Source organism: Taudactylus pleione, unplaced genomic scaffold (genome assembly GCF_031769625.1).
Source record: "Taudactylus pleione unplaced genomic scaffold, aTauple2 ptg001250l, whole genome shotgun sequence".
Taxonomy (NCBI): domain Eukaryota; kingdom Metazoa; phylum Chordata; class Amphibia; order Anura; family Myobatrachidae; genus Taudactylus; species Taudactylus pleione.
The window spans coordinates 62,501-75,344 of record NW_028285650.1 but is presented as its reverse complement, the minus strand read 5'-3'; the positions used below and the strand labels follow the sequence as shown (position 1 = coordinate 75,344).

General features: G+C 46.0%; 1 protein-coding gene across 1 annotated transcript in view; it reads right to left on the bottom strand.

The window, feature by feature from the left end:
• Positions 1-12,844, bottom strand: part of LOC148450938 (uncharacterized) — a 53,489-nt gene that overhangs the window by 27,003 nt on the left and 13,642 nt on the right. The window contains exons 2-4 of the mRNA XM_088462497.1: positions 12,282-12,498; positions 11,278-11,433; positions 9,170-9,256 (exon numbers count right to left, since the gene is read on the bottom strand). Of these exons, the coding sequence (XP_088318623.1) occupies positions 9,170-9,256; positions 11,278-11,433; positions 12,282-12,498 (460 nt within the window). The remainder of the gene's footprint in view (positions 1-9,169; positions 9,257-11,277; positions 11,434-12,281; positions 12,499-12,844) is intronic.

Here is a 12,844-nt window from a genome sequence, read left to right as displayed (position 1 = left end):
TTTAATGAGGCAGGTGACCACTGTCTATAATGAGGCAGGTGACCACTGTCTATAACGAGGCAGGTGACCACTGTCTATAACGAGGCAGGTGACCACTGCCTATAACGAGGCAGGTGACCACTGTCTATAACAAGGTAGGTGTCTGCTGTCTATAACGAGGCAGGTTACCACTGTCTATAACAAGGTAGGTGTCTGCTGTCTATAATGAGGCAGGTGACCGCTGTCCGTACCAAGGCAGGTGACCACTGTCTATAATGAGGCAGGGGACCACTGTCTATAACGAGGCAGGTGACCGCTGTCTGTACCGAGGCAAGTGTCTGCTGCCTGTACCGATGCAGGTAAAATCAGTACATGTGCGCAATCACTACATAGCTCCATAAGACATATACTCAAATTACATTGATAACATTGTACCTTAATTGTAATCCAGTTTCCAATTGCATTTTCCGCCAAAGCTAGAACCGTTTGAGAACCTAGCCTGCCACCAACCAAACAGCCTGTGCCCTAACGCCAAAATGGATTACCACCATATTTGGCAACAAACAGCTTTACAGCCTTAGTCAATTCTGCAGCTATCTGTGCCCATAGCATACCCCATCCGTACTAACCACCCAACTCTATACAACTCTATATGCACCTGTTTATCCTTATAACAAACTAAACTAGTCTCCATAATAAAGATACCAGCCCAGAAAACAAAGGAGTGGCCAATGATCCAAGTGTCTCTGGCCATGAATCTCGCATTTTAAAATGGATGAAGATATCAGTAACATCAGGAAAACAGAAATCCCTACCCTGGCTGATCTCTTTTAATGAGTGCCCATATGAGATTCAGAACCCATGGAGGGGGAGAATAAAACCTTCTACTATCACCTGTCTGCTGGCTTTTCCTGTGTTGGCCTCTAGAAACTATCCAAACCATACTATACTGAAAGTACTTGGAGGGAGCTAGGAAATTAGCTGTGAGGCCTTCAATGCCAACTTGAGGAATTGCGAAACATGAGATGGAAATTCCTCACCAGCTGAACAGGCCAAAGTCACTACCTGCCGGTACCTATCAAATTGAAACCTATACAAAACATCTGCAACCAGATTCTGGGGGGAGATGTCATTTATTTAGTTCACTTGCACCTACCATTATCTTCATTTGCGGACTGTTGGACGTTTTCTATACAAGAAATCAAATAGTTTTGTTTAGTTTATTAGTAATTGTTATTAGAAAGTTTGTGCTTTTCAAGTATGGACATCTTAATTATAAGAAATGAAAACATGACACACAATAGCTGGTGGAAGAAGGTCCAATTTAACTTCTCACTTCCATAAAATTGGTGGCCCAGGAAAAGCAATTGCAAACATACTACTGTATTTAACCTGAACATTAGGGTGAGCATTACTGTAACTTCCCTAGCGTATGCTGGGCGCCTTTGTACCCACCTACAACTCAAAGGATTGTGTTTCTCCAATCCATGGGTCTTGAAGCAAGAAACTCTTACCTAACTTGACAGAGAACCTTCCAAATAAAACTTATGATTCATCAGTATCAAATGAGGCCGTGACATTAAAAGAACTCCACTGCTTATGCCGAGGCAGGTGACCGTCTTCACCAAGGCAGGTGTCTGCTGTCTACACCGAGGCAGGTGTCCACTGTCCATACTGAGGCAGGTGACCACTGTCCATACCGAGGCAGGTGACCACTGTCCATACCGAGGCAGGTGACCACTGTCCATACCGAGGCAGGTGACCACTGTCCATACCGAGACAGGTGACCACTGTCCATACCAAGGTAGGTGTCTGCTGCCTATGCCGAGGCAGGTAAAATCACTACATAGCTCTATAAGACATATACTCCCATTACATTGATAACATTGTACCTTAATTGTAATCAAGTTTCCAATTGCATTTTCAGCTAAAGCTAGAACCCTTTGAGAACCTAGCCTGCCACCAATCAAACAACCTATACCCTAACACCAGCTATTAGATTATCCACAAAGCAAGTGACTGTCATACTGATAAACTCCATCTGCCCTGTCTCACTTTGCTTAGATCGTTTCCATCAAAATGGATTACCACCATATTTGGGCAACTAACAGCTTTACAGCCTTAAGCTGGCCACACACTAGACCAACTTACATCCAACCAGCCCAGAAAACAAAGGAGTGGCCAATGATCCAAGTGTCTCTGGCCATGAATCTCGCATTTTAAAATGGATGAAGATATCAGTAACATCAGGAAAACAGAAATCCCTACCCTGGCTGATCTCTTTTAATGAGTGCCCATATGAGATTCAGAACCCATGGAGGGGGAGAATAAAACCTTCTACTATCACCTGTCTGCTGGCTTTTCCTGTGTTGGCCTCTAGAAACTATCCAAACCATACTATACTGAAAGTACTTGGAGGGAGCTAGGAAATTAGCTGTGAGGCCTTCAATGCCAACTTGAGGAATTGCGAAACATGAGATGGAAATTCCTCACCAGCTGAACAGGCCAAAGGCACTACCTGCCGGTACCTATCAAATTGAAACCTATACAAAACATCTGCAACCAGATTCTGGGGGGAGATGTCATTTATTTAGTTCACTTGCACCTACCATTATCTTCATTTGCGGACTGTTGGACGTTTTCTATACAAGAAATCAAATAGTTTTGTTTAGTTTATTAGTAATTGTTATTAGAAAGTTTGTGCTTTTCAAGTATGGACATCTTAATTATAAGAAATGAAAACATGACACACAATAGCTGGTGGAAGAAGGTCCAATTTAACTTCTCACTTCCATAAAATTGGTGGCCCAGGAAAAGCAATTGCAAACATACTACTGTATTTAACCTGAACATTAGGGTGAGCATTACTGTAACTACCCTAGCGTATGCTGGGCGCCTTTGTACCCACCTACAACTCAAAGGATTGTGTTTCTCCAATCCATGGGTCTTGAAGCAAGAAACTCTTACCTAACTTGACAGAGAACCTTCCAAATAAAACTTATGATTCATCAGTATCAAATGAGGCCGTGACATTAAAAGAACTCCACTGCTTATGCCGAGGCAGGTGACCGTCTTCACCAAGGCAGGTGTCTGCTGTCTACACCGAGGCAGGTGTCCACTGTCCATACCGAGGCAGGTGACCACTGTCCATACCGAGGCAGGTGACCACTGTCCATACCGAGGCAGGTGACCACTGTCCATACCGAGGCAGGTGACCACTGTCCATACCGAGACAGGTGTCCACTGTCCATACCGAGACAGGTGACCACTGTCCATACCAAGGTAGGTGTCTGCTGCCTATGCCGAGGCAGGTAAAATCACTACATAGCTCTATAAGACATATACTCCCATTACATTGATAACATTGTACCTTAATTGTAATCAAGTTTCCAATTGCATTTTCAGCCAAAGCTAGAACCCTTTGAGAACCTAGTCTGCCACCAATCAAACAACCTATACCCTAACACCAGCTATTAGATTATCCACAAAGCAAGTGACTGTCATACTGATAAACTCCATCTGCCCTGTCTCACTTTGCTTAGATCGTTTCCATCAAAATGGATTACCACCATATTTGGGCAACAAACAGCTTTACAGCCTTAAGCTGGCCTCACACTAGACCAACTTACATCCAACCAGCCAACTAGTTGATTGGTTGGAATGAAAACCTGGTAAGGTATGAAAGCAAATGACAATCAGCAATTTGCTCCCAAACGCCGGAAAATGGACAAAAACTGTTGTTTGAACAAATTGTTTAGATCAAACATTTAACAAACTTGTCTGACGCCATTTTCTTCTGTTTTCTGGCATTGAGGAGCAAATTGCTGATCATCATTTATCCCATTCCTTACCAGATTTTCATTCCAACCAATTAACTAGTTGGATGGTTGGATGAAAGTTAGTCTAGTGTGTGGCCAGTTTTAGTCAATTCTGCAGCTAACTGTTGTGAGGTTCTGGTTTTGTTGTGGACCCAGGGTGGTAATAGGATCAGACACTGAAGCAGGTTTAAAAGTAAATGTGGAGTTTTTAATGAGTGGCTTAACAGACATGAATGTGGTAAAACAGAAAGTCCGGGTATAGCACTAAAGTGCACTTGGGAGCTGTAGTGAGGCAAATAGGAGAAAGTCCAGTTAGTGACTGGTTAATAGCTAATGTCCAGGTAGTGGCAGACAAGGGGAACTGTCCAGGTGGTGACTGATTAATGAAAAATGCAGACTGAGGAAGGATCATCCAGCAGAGTGTCAGTGGAGGCAAGGTGCAGGGTGAACAGCAGGACTCAGGTACTCAGGCAAGGGGAAGGTAATGGAGAATGCAGGTTAGTCCAGCTGGGTTGGAGAAGACAAGCAGGCAGGCAGGTAGCGTATCACAGGTAACAGGTGGTGAGCACAGGGTACTCTCTCTCAGCTGTGCTGAGAAACACGTTGCACTGGCAATGAAGTGAGGCTCTGAACCTCCCTAAATACCAAGTGCTGTGCCGTGACTGGCCAGAGAGAGCATGTGACAAAGCAGGAATGGGCAAGCAAATCACATAGCCGGAGGCAAGATGGCGGCGCCCATGCCAAACGGAACGGAAGCACTGCCAGGCCTCACCAGCCCAACGTGACAGCATGCCCGCGCAGAACCATGCACAGCCAATGCCCCTCGCTACACACCAGCACAACCGCCAGATTCCCCCCCAGCCACAGTAACCTCACAGATAATACCTGTCGACCACCATGCCGAGAAACCCTTGGTCGTGACAACTGTGCCCATAGCATACAACTCCGTACTCACCACCCAACTCTATGCAACTGCTTCTCCTTATAACAAACTGAACCAGTCTCCATAAGAAAGCAGCCCAGAAAACAAAGGAGTGGCCAATGATCCAAGTGTCTCTGGCCATGAGTCTCGCATTTTAAACAGGATGAAGATATCACTAACACCAGGAAAACAGAAATCCCCACCCTGGCTGATCTCTTTTAATGAGTGCCCATAGAGGGGGTGAATAAAACCTTCTACTATCACCTGTCTGCTGGCTTTTCCTGTGTTGGCCTCTAGAAACTTTCCAAACCGTACTATACTGAAAGTACTTGGAGGGAGCTAGGAAATTAGCTGTGAGGCCTTCAATGCCAACTTGAGGATCTGCGAAACATGAGATGGAAATTCCTCACCCGCTGAAAAGGCCAAAGGTGCTAGCTGCCGGTACCTATCAAATTAAAACCTATACAAAGCATCTGCAACCAGATTCTGGGGGGAGATGTCATTTCTTTAGTTCACTTGCACCTACCATTATCTTCATTTGCAGACTGTTGGACGTTTTCTATACAAGAAATCAAATAGTTTTGTTTAGTTTATTAGTAATTGTTATTAGAAAGTTAGTGCTTTTCAAGTATGGACATCTTAATTATAAGAAATTAAAACATGACACACAATAGCTGGTGGAAGAAGGTCCAATTTAACTTCTCACTTCCATAAAATTGGTGGCCCAGGAAAAGCAATTGCAAACATACTATTTAACCAGAACATTAGGGTGAGCATTACTGTAACTACCCTAGCATATGCTGGGCGCATTTGTACCCACCTACAACTCAAAGGATTGTGTTTCTCCAATCCATGGGTCTTGAAGCAAGAAACTCTTACCTAACTTGACAGAGAACCTTCCAAATAAAACTTATTATTCATCAGTATCAAATGAGGCCGTGACATTAAAAGAACTCCACTGCTTATGCCGAGGCAGGTGACCGTCTTCACCAAGGCAGGTGTCTGCTGTCTACACCGAGGCAGGTGTCCACTGTCCTTACCGAGGCAGGTGACCACTGTCCATACCGAGGCAGGTGACCACTGTCCATACCGAGGCAGGTGACCACTGTCCATACCGAGGCAGGTGACCACTGTCCATACCGAGACAGGTGACCACTGTCTATAACGAGGCAGGTGACCACTGTCTATAATGAGGCAGGTGACCGCTGTCCGTACCAAGGCAGGTGACCGCTGTCTGTACCGAGGCAGGTGTCTGCTGCCTGTACTGATGCAGGTAAAATCAGTACATGTGCACAATCACTACATAGCTCCGTAAGACATATACTCCCATTACATTGATAACATTGTACCTTAATTGTAATCCAGTTTCCAATTGCATTTTCCGCCAAAGCTAGAACCCTTTGAGAACCTAGCCTGCCACCAACCAAACAGCCTATGCCCTAACGCTAAAATGGATTACCACCATATTTGGCAACAAACAGCTTTACAGCCTTAGTCAATTCTGCAGCTATCTGTGCCCATAGCATACCCCTCCGTACTAACCACCCAACTCTTTACAACTCTATATGCACCTGTTTATCCTTATAACAAACTAAACCAGTCTCCATAATAAAGATACCAGCCCAGAAAACAAAGGAGTGGCCAATGATCCAAGTGTCTCATGAATCTCGCATTTTAAAATGGATGAAGATATCAGTAACATCAGGAAAACAGAAATCCCCACCCTTTCTGATCTCTTTTAATGAGTGCCCATATGAGATTCAGAACCCATGGAGGGGGAGAATAAAACCTTCTACTATCACCTGTCTGCTGGCTTTTCCTGTGTTGGTGTCTAGAAACTTTCCAAACCATACTATACTGAAAGTACTTGGAGGGAGCTAGGAAATTAGCTGTGAGGCCTTCAATGCCAACTTGAGGATCTGCGAAACATGAGATGGAAATTCCTCACCCGCTGAACAGGCCAAAGGCGCTAGCTGCCGGTACCTATCAAATTGAACCCTATATAAAACATCTGCAACCAGATTCTGGGGGGAGATGTCATTTCTTTAGTTCACTTGCACCTACCATTATCTTCATTTGCGGACTGTTGGACGGGTTCTATACAAGAAAACAAATAGTTTTGTTTAGTTTATTAGTAATTGTTATTAGAAAGTTTGTGATTTTCAAGTATTGACATCTTAATTATAAGAAATAAAAACTTGACACACAATAGCTGGTGGAAGAAGGTCCAATTCAACTTCTCACTTCCATAAAGTTGGTGGCCCAGGAAAAGTAATTGCAAACTTACTATCTAAACTGAATATCAGGGTGAGCAATGCTTTACCTTCTGAATCGGGCCCTAGTTTCCTGACTAGTCGCAATACTGGAATACAATATGCATGTCTCTCAGGTTTTCAGCCCAGAGCTCCCCCACAACCACTATGTGGAAAAGCTCCAGCACCAATAGGTTTCTAGTTAAACCTGCTATCACCCACCCATTTGGGGGAGGGGGGGGTGCGGCACATCATGAATCCCTGATAAAGGCCCCAAAACCCGGCATTGCCATTTTCACCTTTTGTCATATGCGGATACAATTGAAATTGTGTAGAAAAACCTGCCACATTACTGGGTCCTCCCAAATATCCATGGACAGGTGCACCAGATGATGCTGCAGCCTAGCGCCCACCTTGTCCCTCTCTAGGCACTGCTGAGGATCCTGCCTATAACTCAGCACACAAAAATAAGGAGGCTAAGCAGGGACTGTTCACACCTTAGTGGAGCATAATGTAGCCTCAAGCAGTCCTCTAACAAGGCCTGATGCTTGCTAACCTTGTCCAGTGGTAGCATGCAACACTCCTCTACTGAGTCAATTTCAATGCCTAAGTAAGAGAAACAGTTAGTGGGTCCCTCTGTTTCGTCATGTGCCACAGGCACTCCTAACTGACAAAACACGGCCTTGGCTGATAATAACAGTTTCTCACAACTCAGCAAAGCCACCACAGTCCACAAACAATGAATGATGAAGGTAGTGAGCTACCCAATGGTGCCCACTTGAACTGCGCAGTGCAAAAAAATACTGAATTTCTCATAAAAAAGCACATGACACAGCACAGCCCATAGGAAAGCACTTGTTGATGTAATATCTGTCCTGTAACCTGAAACCCATAAATGAAATAGAAGAAGGGTGTAGAGGCAGCAGACAGAAGGTGGCCTCCAAATCCAGCTTGGACATTAAAGCCCTGGGAATCTGGCATTGCTAACTGACAGCCCCGAGGGTTCAACATGTGTTGGAGGAGACAAAACTTGCCTGGGGTTTTCTTGGGAACCTTAACACAGGTGAGAGGCACAGAATAGGTATGGAAGGCAACTTGAAGAGGCCAGCCATTCTACCTAGAGACTGTTCCTTATCCACCTTCAAACTGACTTGGATGGGGATTCTCCAGCAGATTTTAGGCTCCTAGTAGAACCCGACTGAACCAATACAGATGTGGGCACAAATAGAAACCAAGACGAAACCCATCTAACAAGAAGGCAGCTGCCTTCTTATCTGGGTACCGGGTGAGCCATTGTAAGCCGCTGTTTCCCGCTGGGATGCAAGAGAGTATTTTAAATGGCCCCCGGAGTCAGTGTTATGCACACTGGGTTTTTCACTGACTGCAGTTGCATTTTAATATGGCGCCGCAACCCGCCGGGAAGCAGCGGCTTACAAAAGGCACTGCTTCAGAATTTCTCCCCTTGGACTGCATTGTGTGCACGTGTCTTGCCAGACTCGCATTGTTCCTTGGTGAATGTGAAACAATGCCCTTGTCTAAGCAAGGTCCCATTAGGCCTGGTACTTTCCAGTGCCTTACCCTTTTAGCCCCATCTTGTAGGGACAGGACTATGCTGCGATACCTTAAACAACACATCCATGTCATGTGACTTGAAATTTATGTTTACCCTACTGTCTTACTTTTTTCTGAAGGATTTGTTAGGTCCCTGGCTCTGTGTTGCCCACATGTCATGTATCATATGTAAGTAACTCAGCAATTTTAAATCCTCACCTCGTCTGGTGTCCAGGAGCAGGAGGAAAAACCATTATATACCTGTCCCTGTCTCTATAACCTCAAATATTTTTGTGTATTTTTGTGTATGTCTGATGGATAATGTTATTGCAGGCCCTGAGTCATAAATCCCACTTAAGAGCCATGTCACCATATCAACCTCTGGCGTCCTCCCGCCTAGCCACATCAACTCTTCCCAACACAGCACATGTTAAGCGTGTGTTTGTGCCCTTTCTGCAAGCTACAAGATAGCAAGCGCATGAGCTTGCGAGGGTGGTCAAAAGACAGAATCAAGCTACTGGAGCTGCCGTAAAAAGACAATTAATCATAATAAAAAGCTTTACAATGATCATACTCACGCTCTAGGATGGGAGACAGGAGGCTTGCATGCATGCCCAAGGAACCAGACAAAGATGGAGACCTGTTACCTGGAATCCGACCACTGTAGCCACTGAAACCCTGTTGGTGAATCCGTCCTTGGCGTAGTTGCTCCCGGACATCACCCTGAACCACACCTGAAGAGGTAGAGAAATTAGGATTTGCATAGTACCGGTCTCTATACTTTGGCCCTCATTCAGGGCCGGACGCTCTGAGCAGAGCGCTCGCTCTGAATGAGGGCCGTCGTCCATAAAAATGGAGCGTCCTCCTGGACGCTCGTATAGCTGTGGGTCACCACCCACAGCACATACGAGCGTGCAGGATGATGGTTGCGATGGTCTTGACCATCGCGACCATCGCCAGTGCGACCAGGAGCCTGTGGTCGGGGTTTTCGACCACAAGCCCTGGAGTGATTTTGGCTCTATCAGAGCCAAAATCACTCCCACTGACATCACTAGTGATGTCAGTGTGGCCGGCTTCTGACGGTAGGCGTTCCCTTGGGAACGCCTCTGTCTGGGAGGCACGCCCACCAAAGGGGGCGTGCTGTCAATCAACATCGACAGCACGCCCCCTTTGATCAGACACAACGAGCGAAGGAAAGTCCTTCACTCGTCGCGTCTGGCGCATGCGCACGACGGAGCTCCCTCCGTCGTGCGCATGCGCAGTGCACACCATCAACCCTCTTGCGAGCGGACAGCCGCTTGCGAGTGGGTCTGAATGAGGCCCTTAGTCGGCACCCCAATGTAATTATTTAGTTTGTACTTGCCCCGAGACCATGAAAGACCCCATTGCCAAGGACCCTTTGCACAATGTGGCCAGCTGTGAGCCACCGGGTATGGAAAGGGCAACCATGGGGGAATGAAAGGAGGAAACATCCTCTTGGCTTAAATGGTCCCAATCCATGAGTACTAGCAGATGCAAAGACCTGCAAATGTGTCCCAATTCCTGTGATAATCCATCCATGCCACCCTGATTGGTCCCCATCTCTTGTGCACTTGGGTGAACTGGTAAGGGGCTAGAAGTTGGCTGACTATGCTCTTGAGGAGGACATGATGAACCTCCCTGTATCCTATCTCTGCCTATCTGATAATCCTCAATAATATCCCTAATGATACATCTAATGGACGCTCACCACTACATGCAGGTGAATAGGATATGCCGAATGTCCCCTGTCTTTTGCTGCAGATGAAACAATGTTCTTGTTTAAGAAAGGTCTCATTAGGACTACTTCTTACCGATGCCTTATCCTCCCATCCCCATCTTATCAAGGGAGGCTCTTATGCGACAATACTTCCATGTCCAAAATCTATGCATGCCCTACAGTCTTCTGAAGGATTTGTTGTATAGTAACCACATCATTGGATCTGTGTTGTCCCACGTGTCATGTATCATATGTACTGTATGTAACTCAGCAATTTTACATCCTCACCTGGTTTCCAAGTAGCAGGAGGCGAAAACTAGTATCTTCCCCATCCAGAAAAAGGAGGTCTTATATGCCCCCTCATCACCCACTTCTTTTCTCTTGTCAGTCTCAAGTGCCACCCGGTCTGTCTCTGTAACCTCAAAATGTTTATCTACCTCCCAGGTTAATTATTTTGGAGGACTGTGAGTCATAAATCACACTTGATCTTCATTTTGTGACTCACCAACCTCTGGCATCCTCCGGCTTAGCCAGATCGCCGCCTCCACATAGCAGATGTATGCATGCACTTGTGCCCTTTCTGACAGCTGTGCGACAGCAACAACATGAACTTGTGCAGGTGGTCAGTAGACTGAGTCAAGCAAATGAACTTGTGCTGGAGGTCAGTAGACTGAGTCAAGCAAATGAACTTGTGCTGGAGGTCAGTAGACTGAGTCAAGCAAATGAACTTGTGCTGGAGGTCAGTAGACTGAGTCAAGCAAATGAACTTGTGCTGGAGGTCAGTAGACTGAGTCAAGCAAATGAACTTGTGCTGGAGGTCAGTAGACTGAGTCAAGCAAATGAACTTGTGCTGGAGGTCAGTAGACTGAGTCAAGCACATGAACTTGTACAGGAGGTCAGTAGACTGAGTCAAGCACATGAACCTGTGCAGGTGGTTAATAGACTGAGTCAAGCTACATGAGGTGCTCTATCCAGACAATTCATCATAATCAAAAGCTTTAACATGATCATACTCACGCTCCAGGTTGGGAGACACGGGGCTTGCATGTGCACCCAAAAAGCCAGACAGAGATGGAGACCTGTTACCCGAATTCCAGCCGATGTAGCCACCAAGACCCCGTTGATGAATCTGTACATTGTGAAGCTTCCCCCGGACATCATCCTGAACCACAACTTTGGAGGTAGAGATATAAGTATTTGAAGAGTACCAGTTTCTACTCAGAAGTGGTAACCCCATGTATTTATCTAGTCTGCACTCTCCCCAAGACCCTGAAGAACCCCATTGCCTAGGACTTTGAAAGGAGGAAGGGGGGGCTGAACACCTCCTCATGGCTTGAATAGTGCTGGCCCATATTGGTCTATGATTGCTAGCAGAGGCAAAAGCCTGCAAGTGCAACCAACACCTGTGATGATCAGTCAGTGCAACCCTGATTGTTCTCCATCTCTTGTGCACCTGGGTGAACCAGTAATGGTCTGGGAGTTGGCCACCTGCTCTTGTGAAGATGAAAAGATTTACTTTTCTGCTTTCCATCTCCACATCGCTGATAATCCCCAAATAAATCCCCAAATGGAACATCTAAAGTGCACTTGTTTCTGTAGCTTAGGACATAGGGGACAATAAATGTCCCCTGAGCTCATGTTCTCTCTCAGAGTTGATCTTCACTGACCCCCAGTGTGGGGCCCTGACAGCCTCCTATCCTGACCCTACAGATACCAGGAGGTGCAACTGCTACCTCCAAAATGTCTGCCTGTCATGCTCTGGCTATCCCTGACCACCCCAAAATGGCACCTAAGGCCTGTGAACCAGTGCTGACCCAGTCAATATCTTATTGTTTCGCTGCCTCTCCCAAGATGGCCAATGTGACCCTAGTCACTATGAATATATGTATTCTGGGAGTTGTGGTGGAGGTCAACAGACCCTGCCCAGTGTGGCGACGCCATTGTGCCTCGTGTGCTACTCCTGATGCATTGAATCGAGAATGCAGACTTCATGCCTGCAGAGTTGCACCATGGAGCATCACTTCTGGTGGGCAGCTGTGCTGCGCTCACCACCTGCTGGAGCACTGTAGCAGCTGCACAATTCCTCCAGCGCATGAAGCAGACACTGGACAGGAGAGGAGGAGTGCCACCACTGAGCAAGGATTGCGTCAGGACCTGCTGCTTTGCGGCCCATCCTCTTGGCACAGCTAGGTGTACAGTGACTGTCCCACATGCTGTGGGGAACTGAAGGGTGCTGTTCTAAGTTAAAGAAATGGAGAAGGAACAGGAGAATGGGCTATAGAGAGGGGTCTGCCAAAACTAAGGGGATAAGGGGTTACAGTCACAATAACAGTGATGGGGCAGGAGACCTAATGGGCAAATATGGAAATATAAGAACACATTATTTGGGTTAACTTGAATTTGGCACTAGCATGAAAGCAATATGGCACAATAATGCACATTTGGCAAAAAGTCAGCAACATAAAATACAAATACAGTAGCACACTTTTAATAGAAAAGAGAAACACTGGGATAAGGAAAGAGGACAGAGTAGGGAGGAGGACAGAAAGAGCAGGAGGGGGGAGGGGGGTCAGGAAATCAAAGT